Source organism: Cydia pomonella, chromosome 27, assembly GCF_033807575.1.
Source record: "Cydia pomonella isolate Wapato2018A chromosome 27, ilCydPomo1, whole genome shotgun sequence".
Lineage (NCBI taxonomy): Eukaryota > Metazoa > Arthropoda > Insecta > Lepidoptera > Tortricidae > Cydia > Cydia pomonella.
The window spans coordinates 4,008,826-4,028,471 of NC_084729.1; the positions used below are offsets into that span (position 1 = coordinate 4,008,826).

At 40.1% G+C, this 19,646-nt stretch overlaps 1 protein-coding gene across 1 annotated transcript; it reads right to left on the reverse strand.

The window, feature by feature from the left end:
* Positions 1-3,642: 3,642 nt before the first annotated feature.
* LOC133532678 (peroxisomal N(1)-acetyl-spermine/spermidine oxidase-like) lies at positions 3,643-19,586 on the reverse strand. Its single transcript, XM_061871442.1, has 11 exons — positions 19,046-19,586; positions 17,404-17,492; positions 16,004-16,085; positions 15,247-15,447; positions 14,445-14,548; positions 13,771-13,883; positions 13,138-13,316; positions 11,984-12,112; positions 8,471-8,616; positions 4,877-4,982; positions 3,643-4,132 (listed from the first exon to the last, which is right to left on the reverse strand). The coding sequence occupies exons 1-11, from the start codon at positions 19,093-19,095 to the stop codon at positions 3,898-3,900; spliced, it is 1,434 nt and encodes a 477-aa protein (XP_061727426.1). The 5' UTR covers positions 19,096-19,586; the 3' UTR covers positions 3,643-3,897.
* Between the last annotated feature and the right edge of the window lie 60 nt (positions 19,587-19,646).

Consider the following 19,646-nt stretch of genomic DNA (forward strand, 5'->3'; position numbering starts at 1 on the left):
GTAAATATTAAAATAAGGACTACGTTTACGAAAAGGCGATTTCGCATAGGTTCTTCACTTTCATAATAACTTGCGGCATTCATATTAATTAGTTTTCTTAGTGGTTATACTAGCCCACCTATCCGGATGCATGCGTCAGACGCGACCCGCCCAGTCCCACTTCAGCCTGGCGGTCTTCGCCCCTACGCCAGCTATGCGCGTTTTGTAGCGCAATGTAGTGCTGTAATGCACTGTATACATTGAATTCTAAATAATCAATTTGTAATTAATTCAGGTACTTTTGTTTAACAATTAATTCACCTTTTTCCTTATTTTCTCCACCGAAGGAGTAGCGAGCAGATTATCATTATCTATTGACATAATTTATGAAGGACAATTCTGTAATTCTGAATTTTATTCGAAGGCAAAAAATATTCATTATGCGGGACATAGGTATTACATGTGTTAGTAAAGTGGTATGGCTACGAGTACCTATATCTAGCTTAAATCAAAAGTAGGCCCTTGAAGCATTGTACCATGGATGGCGGCGGCATGGTCGTTGTATCGCAATACTGATACGTTGCGCGAGGAAGCCGGCAGCTCTTCGGTCACCAGTTACGACAACCAGACGCTTCGCGATTTCTGCAAAAAAACTTGTGACCTAGACCTAGAGTTTCAACGCCAAATGGTGCACTCTACCGAAGCTCTTATATTGATTACGTTTCAAAATCTCGGCGATGTCCGTCGCTCCGCCCGCTTTTACATTGGTCCGTTGGAAGTGGGACGGTGCCAGTGTGTCTACGCAGGTAGCATCCCACACTCACATCCGTCCCAGGCTCCAAGGGACCAAGAACTCCCAAAATTTATAGTAAAGCTTTTTTTTTATACTTCGTCGGTGGCAAACAAGCATACGGCCCGCCTGATGGTCTCCGTAGCCTATGTACGCCTGCAACTCCAGAGGCTTTTATTTCCCATACAAATGTAACGCAGTTCTAATCGGCATACGGGGAAAATGTTTGATGCCAGTACCCCTAGTGTAAATAAATTCGATTTCGAAACGTGACGTACGCGTTTGCGTTTAGTCTCATTTTGTATTGGATTTAGAAAGAGCGCGCCAAGCGGGACGTTTTGGAAACTCAAAATCCTATACAAAATGACACTTAACGCAAACGCGTTCGCCACGTTATGATATCGATCTTTACACTAGGGGTACAGATTAACGTGCACTTACAGTATTTGTTGCGTGATCTGCAATGTAAAATAAATATAAAAATTCCAGAATTAACCGGCAAGGATAATTATATTCTTTACCTTCCTGTTAAGCTAAACAATGCCTAAACTGCATAGCACAGTGACACAGATCCTTACATTCAATACAAACATGCCTCAAGCCAGCTCAGAATACACTGGTCCAATTACTGGGCATTTCATGATGTATCCAGTCAGGTTTCTCACTTCCACAGACCACATATGTATCTTCTAGATAGAGCATTAAGTATTATTATGTTCTTTATTTTTCTTTCATCTTAGACTAGATTTTTATAATATGGATATAAAAGTAAAATACAAAAATAATACAAAAAACATATAAACATATCTAACCTAGGGTGCCGCCAGCAGCGGGGCAGGGCCCAAGCTGCCGGTGGTCAGGGCCGCGGAGAGAGGAACCGGCGGACTATCCGCGCCGTGTCCAAGATCACCGCCTTCTGCATCTGACCTTTCATCCAGCCACTGAGCGAGTCTCTCAAGATTATTATTATTATTATTCGTATGTCTTATCATATCTCGGAACCATGGGGTCTCAGACCTTACGGAGGCGTGCGTGGGGCCGAAACCAACAGCGAAGAGGCCCTTTAAGACAAATTTGATTATTATTATTATTACATTTCATTTTTATTCGACGTGTATTAACTTCCAAGCAAATAGTGATACTTACTTGGGAAACTGTTATTTGTTTTCGAACAATAAAAAGAACCTTTACCAGGGGCCCATTTCTCGAACGGTATTAGACTAATATAATATTAGTAGTGAGTTGCCATGGTAACCCATACGAATTGACAGTTCGTAGTGGACTACACTGCATTCTTTTATTAGGCATAAAGATATGAAAATTGTATTTAAGTATATATATATATATATATATATATATGTTGCTATATATTTTTCATGTCACTATAATGATGTCTCTGTAACTTTTTAAATGACTATGAATTGCCCTTAACGATACAGAACGACTTTTTATATTTTGCATTCTTAAAGTAATTACATCAGAAAGCGCTGTCCATAAGAGGTAGTCAATGCCTTGTCAAATCGTATATAAACGGAGTGAAGTCCTAAGCCCACATAATCACTCAGCTCTTCAAGATGGCAGCACTAAAGGTAGCCATGTTTTTACTCGTCGTGTGCGCCATGTTGGCAACCACAGCGGCGATACGCGTGGACCCGTGCAACATAGTTTGCCAGAGAAGCTTCGCGGAGAAAGACGAGTGCTGCCGCGCGCACGGTTACAGCAGGGGCCATGCTGATTGCCGTTACGGCTGGATGAACTGCTGGGACAATTAAAACATTTGTCTTTCTGTAATCTGTATGAATAAAGAGTTTCGGTACCGTTTTCGGTTATTTTATTGAAAAAAAAACTGGCCAAGAGCATGTCGGGCCATGCTCAGTGTAGGGTTCCGTAGTTACTCTTCCGTCTCAATAAGCTAAACTGGAGCTTAAAGTATAGTAAATTGTTAACCAAGGGATGAAACGGTACCTTTCACGCGAGTTAAACAAATAGGCAAATTTGCATAATCAGTACCTAATTCATGTCTTTTTACTATGAAGGGGAAACTTTTTGCGATAACTCAAAAACAGCTAAACTGATCATGTCCGTTATAGTTTTCATTTAAAGTCTTTCTTAAGCTCTACTTCCACGATTTTTTTCATATTTTTTGAACCTATGGTTCAAAAGTTAGAGGGGGGGAGACACATTTTTTTTTTCTTTCGGAGCAATTATCTCCGAATATATTCACTTTATCAAAAAATGTTTGTTAAAGACCCCTATTAGATTTGAAAGCCCTTTCCAATGATAATCCACACTGTAGGGTTGAAGCAAAAAAAAAAATTTCACCCCCACTTTACGTGTATGGGAGGTACCCTAAAAAAAATATTTTTTCAGATTTTATTGTACGACTTTGTCGGTTTTATTGATTTATATATCCATGCCAAATTTCAGCTTTCTAGCATTAACGACCACGGAGCAAAGCCTCGGACAGACAGACAGACAGACAGACGGCCATGGCGAAACTATAAGGGTTCCTAGTTGACTACGGAACCCTAAAAAGGTAAAGTAAGTGTGAAGTTTAAATTAAAGACCTTTCTTTAAAAAACCGATCAAGTGCGAGTCCATTTAACTCGCGCACCGAGGGTTCCGTACAAACTTTCAATTATTTCATGTAAGTATAAACACGAAAGGCTTTTGACCAGAAGTACCTATACTAAATATAATTGTAACAGCTTACGGTAAATTCAGTAAATTGGTTAACTAATTTGCGCGCCCTGTGTGTAGTAATGTGCCGTTCCCGGGAAAATTCCCTATGTGGGATAATTCCCGGTAACGTTCCCAGAAAATTCTTCTTATGAAGGGAAATTAGGTATCCAAATAAATAAAAACTCGTTGCGATTTCCCATTGTATCGTAATGTACTATTATTTATTTAAATCTTGAATAAAATAAAAAATATAATTATAAATCAGAAAGTTAACCTCTTGACTGTGTGATATTTTTAGCTTTTTTTTTACTTATTTTATTTTTTTCGAGAACAGTTTGTGTTGCTCTATACAGTACCTACGTAAATTACGTAATACAACCGAAGTTTAGACCACCATACATACAGTTAATAGTTTAGCCGCTGGTCGTAATGAGTTGAGAATTTGTTCATATAAGTTTATTGACCAATCGCATGGCCTCCCTGTATCCAGTCTCACTAGCGCCGTGCACAGTGCCAAAATGGCGTCGGCTTGTGGCCTCGCCCGCAAATAGGACTCGCGGGGCCCCTGAAGAGTCCACGATGGGCCTCGCGAGCCAATCGCGGGCGTCCGGGTATTGAGGAGTAAGGATGTTGTCAAAAGTGTAGCTTCCACGGGTGTATGGGTTTGAGTACCAGGTTGTTCTGGAAAAATAGATAATTTTTAAGAAAAAAATACCGACTTCAATGAAGGAGACCGGTGAAAGAAAGATTATTGTTGATTTTGGATTTCATACAATGAAATAAAAATTGTCTTCAAAACCTAATTTGCCTAACAAACATAACGAAGACGACAAATCGCCAAGCGGGAACTATGCGTCGTTCAAGAGTTCCATTCTGGTCAGCATCAGCAGTTCCACTTTATCAAATGTCACTTTTTTAAATGTAAATGCTTTATTTGTTGATGAAAATATAAAAATCACTATATGTATGCCTTTCACATTTGAAGAGTTCCGTCAATTCCTTTAGCAGCAGTCCAGTACAGTTATTACTTTAGCTTACTCTAGAAGTAAGTACAAGGGTTTGTGTAAGATTGTCCAATATAGATTTATTATTGGTATTCATTTAATATGTACCTACTGAAATAAATAGCTTGCCGTAGGCTTGTTTGCCACCGACTTAGTATTTAAAAAAAATGAGTGCGTTACTTTGATTTAATGGAAGCTGTTTTTTGGGTGGTACTCTTACATCAAGCCTGTCAATGAGACTCAGAGACGCCACAGGAGATCGAAGAGCTGGCAGCTTCGTCGCTCAACACATCAGTCTAACGATCCAGCGATGAAATTCTGCCAGCGTCTTCGGTACTATGCCGCAGGGGCCATTTATAGTTTTAGTTTACTTTTCGTTTATATTATTAATTCAAATAATTGTAACTCTTATTTTACTTACCGTAGAATTGCAGTGGGCTGTGGTACAGTGATGTTCAAAGTGTCACCCATGAACCTCTGCAGCAGTTCTACGCATTTCGCCTTCACCGTGTCTTCTGGAAGCATTTCTACCTGCCGACCAATATTTTATTTTTAATGTCTTATCTGTGTATGACACATGCATGCAAGCGAAGGAAACCTTCCCGACAATCAACCCCGATTTGTCACGAAGGCTAAGACAGCTGAAGCCACAGCTTATAGTTCAGGCAATAACTGGCCACGCCCCACTAAACAAGCACCTGGCAAGTCTACATGTCTGCAAGCATGCATGGAGGCAGCGGGGACAGCCGTCCACGTCATTTTCAACACGCACAGTCTTCTTCGACCTAGCGTTTTCCCAGCCTAGCGCCAGGGTCCGCTTTCCTACTCAGGCTTCTCCACTTTGCCCGGTCTTCGGCATTCTTAGGAGTGAGATTGTTCTCTTCCATGTCCGCTATCACGATGTCCAGCCAGCGCTTCTTAGCCCGACTGCGGCAGCGTGATCTAGGGCCAGTACCGGGCAAAATACCTGGGTTCACTGAGGTCTCTCCCAGAAGTCGTCGGCAACGTCTAAGTCTAGGCTTTCTGGTCGAGCTGGGTTCACTGGGTTGGCAAGAATAACCATCATGCAAAATAGGCGCATTATAAAGACATCGAGTTGCCGAGACCAAGCCCGCGAAAACCTATACCTATAAGGTATACACGGTAACGAGGTTCAAAGAATAATATCCAGACCAGAGGCGCGCGGTTGACACTATACAGGGTGACTTCGAATTGGTAATACAAAACACTTGATTGTGGCTCAGTTAATACCAAACATTATAATACATTCACTCCGTTGTTAAAATCAGCTGCATTTAATTCTCGCAAATTTTCTAACAAAACCAATAATTAAAGTCCCAAAGTGTGGTTACTCTACATTAAATATCTAACTGTCATACCTACTTGTCACTCGATATTATCGTCAATGTACGTTATCATTGATATCACTACGAGTGACACTCGTGTAACTAAATTGTTTTGATGAGGTTTTAAATACCCTGATAAAATTATGGTAATAATAAGCCGAATTGTTATTTTTTTAATCATTTATTATTGTACCTAATCTACCGATTAATACAAACTCGAAATTTTCTCTTCTTTACCGCAATAATTAGTTATAAGAGTGAAACACTTTAAAACGCATAAATCACGTTTATTAACACCATGACCCTTTAAAAGTTTAAGTGTGAACCTATCTAAGCGTATTTTAAGATGTGTTCAAAATGACCACCGCCTTCCCTGACACATAAGTCGGCCCGCCGTCTATGGTTGATTTTGAGTCTGTCTAAAATAAATTCATTGGCTTTTACAGAGTTAAATGCCTCAATTATCTTTTGGCGAAGTTCACCGATAGTATTTGATTCCCGTGCGTACACTCTCCTTTTAATTTCGCCCCACAAAAAGAAGTCGAGTGGCGTCAGATCGGGACTTCGAGGCGGCCATGCGACTGGGCCGTTGCGTCCAATCCATCTACCAGGGAATATTCTATCCAAATAATTTCGCACACTTAGAGCAAAATGTGCTGGTGCACCATCTTGCTCGAAATAAAGATTCTCCAAATTTTGTTCCGGCACCTCTTGTAGCAAAATCGGTAACACGTTTCTCAGGAAATCTTCATATTTCGGTCCATTTAAGTTGCCGTTAATAAAATACGGTCCAATCACACAATTATTCAGAATGCCTGCCCAAACGTTTACAGAAAAACGAGTTTGGTAAGAGTCTCGCCGAGTTACGTGAGGATTTGCATCACGATCAGCCCACCAGTGTTCATTGCGCACGTTAAAGAAGCCGACTCTTGTAAAAGTTGCCTCGTCGGTCCATAGGATATTTAAGTGTAAGTTTTGCTGCAGCCAACGCCCAAAAATAACTCTTCTAGGTTAATCAGCCAATACAATATCCTGTACCCTTTGAAATTTAAAGGGATGTTTTGCTTCAGCTTTCATTAGCCGCCAAATAAACAATTGGCTCGTGCCGAATCTCGCAGCAGCATCCCTTGTGCTGGCTTCTGGGTTGCGGTTAAAAAACTCGAGCACTCTTCTCCGAAAAGCTTGTGAATACCGCGGCCTTGTGCTTGAGCATGTACTGGAACCGTAAACTGACCATATGTAGTCTCGTAAATTTTGGATGGTACTGTTTATTAATACACGTGTAGGTGTTGGGCAATCAGGGTATCGTTCGTGAAATAATGCCTGAGTTCGCACAGTACTCCGTCAAGTAAAATAAAATTCAAGAATATCCATTTTTTGAACATTAGTATACGGACAACGCCGAGACATTTTAATTTAATTGTGAAATTAAAATCTCACGGTAAATATTATTTTCTTTGACAAGTGACAAATACTAATCAAAACACGTTTTCTTCATAAATACCGTGACAGGTGTTTGATAACCAAAGAGGAAAGTGTTCATTTGAAATTCTCTAAACTTCTTTGTTAATTATTATGGTAGGATAACCATGTGAAGTCTAAACAAAAGGGATAAATTAAAAAATAAGAAAAAAATACTTTTGCTTAATTTAATAGCATGAGACTTAATTAAGGGGATTAGTTATGGGAAAATGTATGCAAAACATTAATTTTGTATTACCAATTTGAAGTCGCCCTGTATATACTCGATACTCGTATTTGTGTGTTTTTTGCAGACATTTTGTCGTTTGAGTATTAACATGATGATCATAAGTTTGCACCTCCATTTTATCGGTAATACTGCTCAGCGATCGAAATCGGCGAGCCAAACTAGCATTTGTGTCCGTGCGGCCAATTTAGATTGGCGAAAATTTGTCCCGTCTGGACTCCACTTTAAGCCCCCTTCAGACTATACGCGTGAATCGCGGCGCGACTTCGCGGAGCGAACATACCGCGACGTTGACATAGACTCCACACTCGCACAACTTCACAGCGATTTTGCAGTTTGGTTCGCGGCAAGATGGCGCCGAAGCGTCAGCTGATCGGATTTAGTTTGCGACAAGGCACTGATTCAAACTGGGAACTGAAAATTGATTTTTGGTTGATCAAGTTCGCACCCAATATAACCAAGTAGCCGCCATAGAAGGTTATGACAGTTTAGATTAACCGACTCGTGAGCAAATCGCGGCGCGAAGCGATCGCGAGTGTGGAGTCTTGCAGGTTCGCGCTTCGCGTCTCCTTTGACGCGGGCCAAATACCGACAAAAAACGGGGAATAAGGCGCGAAGGCGTGAACAATCTGCGAAATCGACGCGAGGGCCCCCACACTCGCGTTCGCGGCTTCGTGCCTCGAACCTTCGCACGAGTGTAGAGGGCCTTTTACGATCGCAGCAAGATCGTTTTCCGTTTCACGAAATATAAGAACATTGTTAACAATATTTGACAAATAAGAAAGTATTTTTTCTCAAATCACCAAAACTGTGTAAAAATTTGATCTTTTTTCAGTTAAACAATTTTTTACGTGAAGATTTTTTATATACAATTTTTTTGTATCGGTTACGCATTGAATACCTAGCATTTTTTTTATAAACAACGACGCTCCACTCTTAAAAGGGTTATATTTTACCATACCTACCTCCTTCGCAATATTTCCACTGATCCACAAAGTAAGTGTGTTACTGGACCCCATAGGTCGAGAGGCTCCCAAAATTTTCGTGGTCCAGAGGTCTGAGGCTGGCACTTTCTTCATATCCGCTTCTTTCCATATGAACAAAAACCTGAAAGAAACAACTTTAGTACCTACGGCTACTGATGAGCGGCTGGAAATTAGCAAAAAATTCCACATGGAAAATATTCGGAAATTTCTCATCGGCGAATATCATCAATCAATCGAAATATTCCATTTCCAGAATGAAAGTTTCCTGTTTTTTGTGAAATTATCCGCAACCTCCTCATCATCGAGGGCGCAAAACAGAGCAAGCAAAACCATGACGAGACAGAATGAGAATTAGGTGCTTTAATTTTTTTTATTACGAAAAAGGTAAGCATTTTACCACAATCTCTCCTGATGGAAAATGCCCATGCAGTCTAGAATGGAACATGCTTGCTCGATTTAAAAAGATCCAAGTTATAGTGGACTGGGAAGTGAATTCCACCAATATTTTTTTCTTTTAGGCGAAGGCTAGACGTACAATAAATTCTGCGATTTATCAAATATGGTGATATACAGGGCGACTTCAAATTGGTAATACAAAATTAATGTTTTGCATACATTTTCCCATAACTAATCCCCTTAATTAAGTCTCATGCTATTAAATTAAGCAAAAGTATTTTTTTCTTATTTTTTAATTTATCCCTTTTGTTTAGACTTCACATGGTTATCCTACCATAATAATTAACAAAGAAGTTTAGAGAATTTCAAATGAACACTTTCCTCTTTGGTTATCAAACACCTGTCACGGTATTTATGAAGAAAACGTGTTTTGATTAGTATTTGTCACTTGTCAAAGAAAATAATATTTACCGTGAGATTTTAATTTCACAATTAAATTAAAATGTCTCGGCGTTGTCCGTATACTAATGTTCAAAAAATGGATATTCTTGAATTTTATTTTACTTGACGGAGTACTGTGCGAACTCAGGCATTATTTCACGAACGATACCCTGATTGCCCAACACCTACACGTGTATTAATAAACAGTACCATCCAAAATTTACGAGACTACATATGGTCAGTTTACGGTTCCAGTACATGCTCAAGCACAAGGCCGCGGTATTCACAAGCTTTTCGGAGAAGAGTGCTCGAGTTTTTTAACCGCAACCCAGAAGCCAGCACAAGGGATGCTGCTGCGAGATTCGGCACGAGCCAATTGTTTATTTGGCGGCTAATGAAAGCTGAAGCAAAACATCCCTTTAAATTTCAAAGGGTACAGGATATTGTATTGGCTGATTAACCTAGAAGAGTTATTTTTGGGCGTTGGCTGCAGCAAAACTTACACTTAAATATCCTATGGACCGACGAGGCAACTTTTACAAGAGTCGGCTTCTTTAACGTGCGCAATGAACACTGGTGGGCTGATCGTGATGCAAATCCTCACGTAACTCGGCGAGACTCTTACCAAACTCGTTTTTCTGTAAACGTTTGGGCAGGCATTCTGAATAATTGTGTGATTGGACCGTATTTTATTAACGGCAACTTAAATGGACCGAAATATGAAGATTTCCTGAGAAACGTGTTACCGATTTTGCTACAAGAGGTGCCGGAACAAAATTTGGAGAATCTTTATTTCGAGCAAGATGGTGCACCAGCACATTTTGCTCTAAGTGTGCGAAATTATTTGGATAGAATATTCCCTGGTAGATGGATTGGACGCAACGGCCCAGTCGCATGGCCGCCTCGAAGTCCCGATCTGACGCCACTCGACTTCTTTTTGTGGGGCGAAATTAAAAGGAGAGTGTACGCACGGGAATCAAATACTATCGGTGAACTTCGCCAAAAGATAATTGAGGCATTTAACTCTGTAAAAGCCAATGAATTTATTTTAGACAGACTCAAAATCAACCATAGACGGCGGGCCGACTTATGTGTCAGGGAAGGCGGTGGTCATTTTGAACACATCTTAAAATACGCTTAGATAGGTTCACACTTAAACTTTTAAAGGGTCATGGTGTTAATAAACGTGATTTATGCGTTTTAAAGTGTTTCACTCTTATAACTAATTATTGCGGTAAAGAAGAGAAAATTTCGAGTTTGTATTAATCGGTAGATTAGGTACAATAATAAATGATTAAAAAAATAACAATTCGGCTTATTATTACCATAATTTTATCAGGGTATTTAAAACCTCATCAAAACAATTTAGTTACACGAGTGTCACTCGTAGTGATATCAATGATAACGTACATTGACGATAATATCGAGTGACAAGTAGGTATGACAGTTAGATATTTAATGTAGAGTAACCACACTTTGGGACTTTAATTATTGGTTTTGTTAGAAAATTTGCGAGAATTAAATGCAGCTGATTTTAACAACGGAGTGAATGTATTATAATGTTTGGTATTAACTGAGCCACAATCAAGTGTTTTGTATTACCAATTCGAAGTCACCCTGTATATTGATCGTTACGTTACAACGAGGAAATGCCGCCTGCATCCATGGTACCATAGAAATAGGACATGTCTCTGCATGGTACAATGCCTCAAGGGCCTATTTCAGATTTAAGCTAGTTATAGTAATCCTCTGTATATATCCATTATGTACATTGTTATTGTAAATAAATATGTACATAAAATATTTAAAATAAAATCAAAACACCTATTGATCGTTTAGCCTAGTCACATTATCACGGAAATCTAGATTTATGGCTTTCGGATCTCAGTTTGTGATAAATATTGCGATTCGTCAATATACTAGACTACACGCACACTAAATACTGCGATATGTCAATACGCATCCCGACAGCTATGAAGATAATGGTGATGAGTGACGACTGCACTCAATGAAACACGCTACTGGGTGCTTAGAAAAGATGCCAATCGTTCACGCTCCGTAGCGTTGTGTAGCTATCTCTCTCTATCACTCTTCCATATTAGTGCGACAGAGACAGTTGCCACTTGCCACTCGCTATCTGGAGTCAATTAACACTCCTACCACAATACAGTATTAGGCAACTTATGCATATTATGTCGAAATGTGTAGCAAAATGAATGAATGTATAATCGAGTTTAAATTGATGCCTACTAAATTTAAATGCTCGCTTGTTTATCAATTAATTCGTTTAAATGCTATTTATTTTATTGATAATTTTATATATTTGTATTGTGACACATTGGCAATGTGCTGTAATGTAAGTTGGTTAAATAAATAAGTAAGCTGCGTTTCGTACGCTACAGAGCGTTAACGATTGACATCTTGTCTACGCACCCTGACGCGATAAATACTGCGTGTAGCCTTCAAAATGTGAGACCACAATGATGGATCACTGGATCATAGTACATATTTATTATACGTATAGCTTTCGCCTTAGGAGTAAGAAATACGCGAATAAAACCGAAACAATAGTATAGAGTTAATTTATTTTAAAGAACATTTTCCCCATGTAAGACATTCTAAGTATGACTTAAAAAAAAGTTTCAACAAACCTCGATATGTTCTGCGTCCACCAGGGCTGGTCGAAAGTTAGGATGATTTTATCTAATACTCCCATGCTTATCTTGTCTATGGCTGTCTGCTTGTCCTCGGGCAACGGCGGTGAGAAAAGCGTAGATTGTCTGAAAATAGAATGATACTTTTATTTTTTGTTTTTAGTTTTCCATACCGATAGATGTGTGGCGTAACGCGATTAGTTCGTATACGTAACGAACACATCCGTGGCAGCCCCCAATCCGTGACGTAGCGGATAAGCTAAAGGAAAGTCGCCTCAGATGCTATGGCCATATAAGCCGCAGACCAGTAGACTACGTCGGAAATAGATGCCTCAATCTCACTGTCCAAGGCCTTAGATCACGCGGCCGGGGTAGGTCTAAGAAGCGCTGGCTGGACGTCGTGACAGCGGACATGGAAGAGAACAATCTCACACCTGAGCCTGAGGATGCCGAAGACCGGGCAAAGTGGAGAAGATTGAGTAGGAAAGCGAACCCTAGCGCTAGGCTGGGAAAACGCTAGGTTGAAGAAGAAGAGTGTTCCATACCGAACTCATGGAACAGTGAGGTCACGTCGGTGCTACAAGTCTGCTACAAGAGTCAGGAGCTATTTTCAAGTAGAACATAATTCAGGGTCGGTAACCTGTGTCAACTTTTAGTACCCAACATACGCTACGTGCCCAAGTTGGCGAAAAACAGTATCGCAGGAATATTCTGCGTGTTGACGGCCCAAAAAGGTTACCGCGCCGTTACGAACAGTGTGAATTGCGCCCAAACTGTGCATTTCACATACTCTTACGAGGAAGGTATCAAATAAAAGAAAAACTGTTTCATTTCGATTACGTCATATGTCTTACTTGGCCTTGAGAACCACGAGAGAAAACGACGGTGACGCGCTCGGTGGGGCGCTCCGGGGCTCTGATGACCTTAATCTCCGTGTTCAGCTTCATGTCCAGCTAGTGCGTCAAGTTAGCATACTTACTTGTCCTTGAGAACCCCGAGAGACACGGCGACAATAACGTTGTCTGCCACGTAGGAGCTGCCGTCACCGCACTCGACGGTGACGCGCTCGGTGGGGCGTTGCGGGGCTCTGATGACTTTAATCTCCGTGTTCAGCTTCATGTCCAGCTAGAGCGTCAAGTTAGCACACTTACTTGTCCTTGAGAACCCCGAGAGACACGGTGACAATAACGTTATCGGCCACGTAGGAGCTGCCGTCACCGCACTCGACAGTGACGCGCTCGGTGGGGTGCTGCGGGGTCCTGATGACCTTAACTTCGGTGTTCAGCTTTATGTCCAGGTTGGGTAGACCTGGACCGCCTTTGTATGTGTTCTGTAATATGTGTAATGTACTCACTTACAAAAATCACAGGTTAATCCTAGGTCATACTTACTATACATTCAGAAAAATAAAACTCTTTTCTCTCCTCGAATTTTAATTACTGGTGTCACCTGCGAATGGCTATTTTTACCAATATCAAGTACATTTGTATACAGAAAAGACTAACTACAGCCTAAATTTGTATAAGATCCACTTCGTATATCCATCTTTTAATAGAATAACAGAAAAAAAGAATAAGACTCATAAAGCGCATAGAGCTTTTGAAAGGTAGGTAGATGAATTACCCACAAACTACGTGAGCCTACCCAACATGCATAATGTCAAATAAAATATTGTAGTTACGCCGATGCCAGCTCAAGATATTGCCCTTTCAGATCTGTGTAGTAGTCACCAGGCATCTAGCAACCTTAACCCATTTAGGTATTACACTTAACTACGAACCTACCAGCATAATGTCAAAGAATGTCTTGTAGCCATGCCGGTGCCAACTCAAGCCCTGGTGCCCCTCCAGATCTGCGTAGTCACCCCCAGTAGTCACCTCGTTCCAGTCGCTGGAACCTGTATAGTGGGTTAAGTAGTTTATTAGATTACATGTATGTAATTATAAGAAAAATGAAGAGCGCTGGGCTGGTAGCCGGTGGCCTAGAGGTACAGAATAAGTAATAGTATTTTCATCCGGCGATAACTAAGAGCGTGCGACTTTCAAACTAATGAGCTTTTCGGAACTTATGTACGATATATCATTTGATATTTACCAATCGTTTCGGTGAAGGAAAACATTACAGGACTAATGCCAATGAGGTCTAGTTTCCCCTCTGTGCAAGAAGATCAGATGCCAGTCACTTTTGTGAAAACTACTCTTGGCATTCATTGCGATGTGGATCCCAAGCTCCCATGAGCCGTGGCAAAAAGCCAGGACAATGCTTTGAAGATGACCAGGGGGCTTAACCAAGAGAACAATCTTTGTTGAAAAACGCCAAAAGAAACTCAAAGAGTGTATGGAAATTAGTCTCGTGATTTTTCGTAGCCACGGTCATCCCGATACATTAATTTTTTCGTTTAGCATTTGTCGATATCGATATACGATGGTCATCTTGGGAGTTTTTCTTATTTACGTACCCTCCAGGTTATCTACCATCAGCTCGACCAACGACAGTAACCCTGATATGAATTCTTGGTCCTTAAGTAGGTCCGGCCTGTTCTTCGTGATATCCTCCATTATTCTAGAAAAGTACATCAATATAAATAGTTATTAATAATCCTAAAATTTAACACAAGTTTTTTTTTTATACCCACCTCTATTTCAATTTCTCTTTGAAGAAAACTGATGTATGGAGTAAGCACTCTATGCTAACTTATTTCTGTAGGACCAAGGTAACTTTGCATGACATTTGCAATGAAAAAGTGAAGCCATTAGGGCTATGATGGTCGGCTCTTTATCATTTGTCACCATGCCTGTCACGTTCTAACAAGTATGTAAGTGCGAAAGTGACGGGCATAGTGACAAGTGATATAAATGGAACCATGATGCCACCGCAGGTCATCATTAATGTCAAACTATGACAATAGAACATTTATAATGGCTCCCCTCACTTTGTTCTGCTTAAGTCAGTGCAATTAAGTTAGCTTAGTAGGACTCTAGACAGGTTAAACACATTTTAGAAAACTGTCACTTCTGTGGGCAATACAATCAAAGTTAACGACTCTGGTACATAGATATCCCGTGTTTCTTATTTGAGTCTCAACTCTTTTTATTGAGAAACACTTCGGAAAAAATGCACGGCAAATAGGTAAGAATTATAAATCATATACGATCATTTACATTCTTTTGCTTTCTTACTGATTTATAAAAAGCATTTTTCAATAAAAAGACATGTCCAAAATGTTTACCTTTTTCCAAAGGCAAATTAACTATACTCACTTCCTGGTGGTAAAATTCCCCTGAGCCTCCGGCGGTTCTGGCCCCTCATCAAAGCTATGTTTAGCCAGCTGGCTGATCAGCTGCGCATCTGCTGGTGTACCATCCGAATAGTACACCAGCATGCTCGAGTCTTGAGGAATGATAGTGACGTTGTGCTGCTGTGCTGCGGCGTATGTGCGGCTGTTTTCAGTGCCTAGGACCCTGGAGAAAAGATTGCGTTAAAAAATCAATGTGTCATGCTCATGTGCCTAAGAAGTCCAGTAAATTAAAACGATCGATCAAATATTGAAGGTCGCAAGTTACATAAAAAGCCTTTGAACTTTTTGAAAGCTACAACTTACAGTGGCGGCTCAAGACCAAAGGCAAGGTACGTTTTGCGAGGCCCTCTGGTGGCCGAATTATGCATAGGTTATTTTATGGTTATTTTTCTATCTATGTATATATTTTGTATCAATGTGTATTCAAAACATTCATTTCATTCATTTCAGTGATTGTACACTTTTGTTTGTGTCATTCATTCACCGTTACTTTTGTTTTAATCATTTCTTCAAAGGTTAACTGGAAGAGATCCCATACAGGGATAAGTTCGCCTTTGTTGTATTTAATTTACTCTATAACTGTGTTTTTCGTGTTTTTATTTCTATGTACAATAAAGTATATACATACATACATACATACATACATAGGTAAGTAAACTATTGGGGCGCGAGGCCGAAGGCGGTGGGCCTCGTCGCCTACACCCGCCGCCCCTGCTTACCATTCACCGCCGAGCTCCACAACCCCATCCCCGAACGCCACGGTGTGCACCCTGCCGGCGACTCGGCCCTGCGCCTCTATACCTAAGATATAATATAATAACAATTATGTATATTAAATATAAGATCCTTATAATTATATTTGCTTTTGATTTTTAAATGCACCGCCGACAATTATTTTCTGTTTTGCATTTGCATGGCATTAAGTTCGGTTCAAAAAAGCGTTTTGAGGAATTAATTCCCAACAAGCTGGAAATCGTTTAAATAACTTCATTTGGTCCTAAATACGTGTAATCCGAGTTTGCTTAATCCCAGGAGGTGTGCATAAACGTTGGGAGCCTTAGGAGATACATTTTTCCTTGTATTTCCAAACCACTCGATGTAGAAGGAACCCACCATCAATTATATTGGCACTACCAGCAAGGTTTGGTGGATCAGACATTGGTGAAAAGAGTTTTCGGATTTTAAATATAATTATACCAAAAATAAAGAAATTCAAAATGGCGGCCATTTTATACAATCTTTGACTACGAATTCATATAATCTTATTTCAGATCCTCAGACATCAATTTTTATCATGAGTAGAACAAATTTTACGTCGGACGTACTGTTTTCGACCTATAACCAAAAAACTGAAAAATACAATTATTTATGCACACCTCCTGGGATCAAGCAAACTCGGGTTACACGCATTTAGGACCAAATGAAGGTATTAAAATGATTTCCAGCCTACTGGGAATTAATTATTCGAAGAAATCTAATTTGTTTGGCCTATTTTGACGACTGGTTTGGCCTTATGGGTAGTGACCCTGCCTACGAAGCTGATGGTCCCGGATTCAAATCCTGGTAAGGGCATTTGTTCGTGTGATGAGCATGGATATTTGTTCCTGAGTCATGGGTGTTTTCTATGTATTTATGTATTTATTAATATTTATATATTATATATATCGTTGTCTAAGTACCCTCAACACAAGCCTTATTGAGCTTACTGTGGGATTTAGTCAATTTGTGTAATAATGTCCTATAATATTATTATTATAATATTATTTTGTACATCAAGTTTTCTTTTGTGCAATAAAGTTTAAATAAATGAGGCAGCCTCGCAGTTCGTGACGTAGCGGAAAACCTCCAAGAATGTCGCCTCCGGTGGTTCGGCTACGTTTGTCGCAGACCAGCTGACTACGTAGGAAACCTATGCCTTCACCTAGCCCTTGACGGCCCCAGACCCCACGGCAGACCAAAAAAGCGATGGCTCGATGTCTGGAAAGCTGATATGAGAGTAAACGAGCTCACACGAGAGGACGCCCAGGATCGTGCAAAGTGGCGGAAGGCAAGTAGGAAAGCGGAACCTGGCAAAGGCAGGGATAACGTTAGGTAGAAGTAAGTTTAAATAAATTATTACCTAGGACCCGGCGCCCTGCCGCCAGGGTAGTTGCAGCTGTCACACCCGCTGAGCCTAGCCCGACCACTATGGTGTCGTAGTGTTTTGGACTAGGAGAAAAAAATATACTTGTCGTTAGTTGTAATATGATTTATACAGCCTTCATTATCATCATCATCATGATATCATTCATCGTCCATTCGCTCATGGCATTTATCGCCCATTGCTGAGCATAGGCATCACTCCGAATATACCACTTGTCTCTGTCTTGAGGGCCAACAGCGAACACCGAAGTTCGCAAATTGCGGGCATCTTTCTCAGTCACTCTAATTACGGCTTAACACGTTCGCTGCGGCAACCCAAAACCATGCCCTGAATTTCAGTGCGTTACGAGGCCTTATATACCCCGTAGAGGGTTTCACTATGTTGCGTTACGGGTTTCAATATGCCCCGTACACCTACCTTCATTTAGGATGTTCTAAATTCCCCAAAACATATTTATTGTAACATTTTTTTATGCCAATTGAAAGATTACGAATGCTGCTATCTGGACCTGATGAAAACTTATCAAGTTATTGAAAAAAGAAAAATACGGGGTTGCTTTAACCCCATGCCGCACTAGAGTTGAAGAAAACAGGGGGTTTATCGAACCCCGTAACGCACACGCCGTATTTGTGTCGATAAATTAATAGTGATGTGAAAGAAAACAAACGATATTTAAAAGAAATATATTTTTGAAATTTTGTTATGTAAATAAACACTAAAAATAAAATAAAACAAAAACCAAAACAACATTCTTAAGTGACTTTAGAAACGTATAACACACAAAAAAAAAGCAAAAAAAAAACAATCTTAACAAGCTTTAGGAACGTTTTTACGATATACGACAATTCTAACATGCGTCGTGATCGCTTCTTTGCACTCGAACTTGTCGCATTGAATTAATAATTACCGATACCGATAACAGCGTATTGCACTAATGACTGCACTAGAGGTACTAAGCGTAAACACTCCGTACGGGGTAATGAATCACGATACGGGTTTTTTGGACCCCGTACCGCACTAGAAGGCAATTTTTGCTTTGTTACGAAGACCCCGTTCATTTTTTAAATGCCATCTGATTAGATTTTAAAACCGAATTATAAAGATATATTTGTGTCTATTGTAGGCATAAAAATACCGAAGTTACAGGTTCCGCACCTGCGGGTAGACGGTAGTTTTCTGCCCCGCACTAAGTGACGACACCGTACGGGGCTTAAAAGCCCCCGTAATGCGTTACGCGTGAACGTGTTAATTGGAGTCAAAGAGAATAGATACTCTCAAATTGCGGACTTCGGTGTACGCGGTAGGCCATCTGAGCTAATTTCATCCAAATGTTAACCTACTTAAAACATAAAAATTACGAGTTTTATTTTCCCTTACAAAATAATTTAGCACGCAAAGTATCATCACTAGGTACGACTAACTATACAATTTACTCTATGGGTATGACGCAACGTCACAGCTGTCACAAGTGATGATTAACGCGATAAATTGCCGCTCTAAATATTAAAAAAAAAATACTAAAATTAATAAAAAATCAAACTCGTTTCATACCTCTAAAACCTACATCTCATTTAATTTTGCGGTTGTATTACACATACACACTATAAAATAACATTACCTAGCCGCAACGACGACACCAATCACACACAAGAGTAGTCTTAACTCCATGTTTGGCAAATACTAGACCGGCACGCAAGCTCTAGACTTGGGCACTTATCTACTGAATGTCTTTATGTATTAATGGACCACTATCATTTAGTACTCTTCCTAGTGGGAACATAGTTCAGGGCTATAACCGCGAAAATGGAAGTTAGTCAATTGCGGGATTTTTCTCTGTCACTCTAATTACGCCTTAGTGAAAGTTAAAGAGAAAGATCCCCGCAATTAGGGAATTTCGGTTTTCGTGGTAGGCCCCCTGAGCTGGAAACCGGTACCAACTTTTAGTATGTTGTTGGGCATGGTATTGGGTCTTCAAACTGCCGGAAGATAGCGGCACAGGCAGGTGGTTATAATGACTCTCGCGTCATTGCGACTGCATATTATATCTAAACTATGCATTACACATTTGTTGCAAATTGTAGGTAGGTACCTAGTTCTTTCTTCACGTTAGTTGTTATATTGTATGTCTATGCGTTAGTTGGACTTTTAAGCAATAATTATTGATTTGTGATTTTTACAGAGAGTTTTGTCGGTGCTAAGACTGGTAAGTTAACAGTTTG

Coding starts and splice junctions, on each gene's coding strand:
- LOC133532678 (XM_061871442.1), bottom strand. CDS start 19,095: ATGGAGTTAAGACTACTCTTGTGTGTGATTGGTGTCGTCGTTGCGGCT. Junction 17,493..19,045: donor GGTGTCGTCGTTGCGGCTAG/GTAATGTTATTT, acceptor TTTTTCTCCTAG/TCCAAAACACTACGACACCA. Junction 8,617..11,983: donor TGGACGCAGAACATATCGAG/GTTTGTTGAAAC, acceptor TGTTTCTTTCAG/GTTTTTGTTCATATGGAAAG.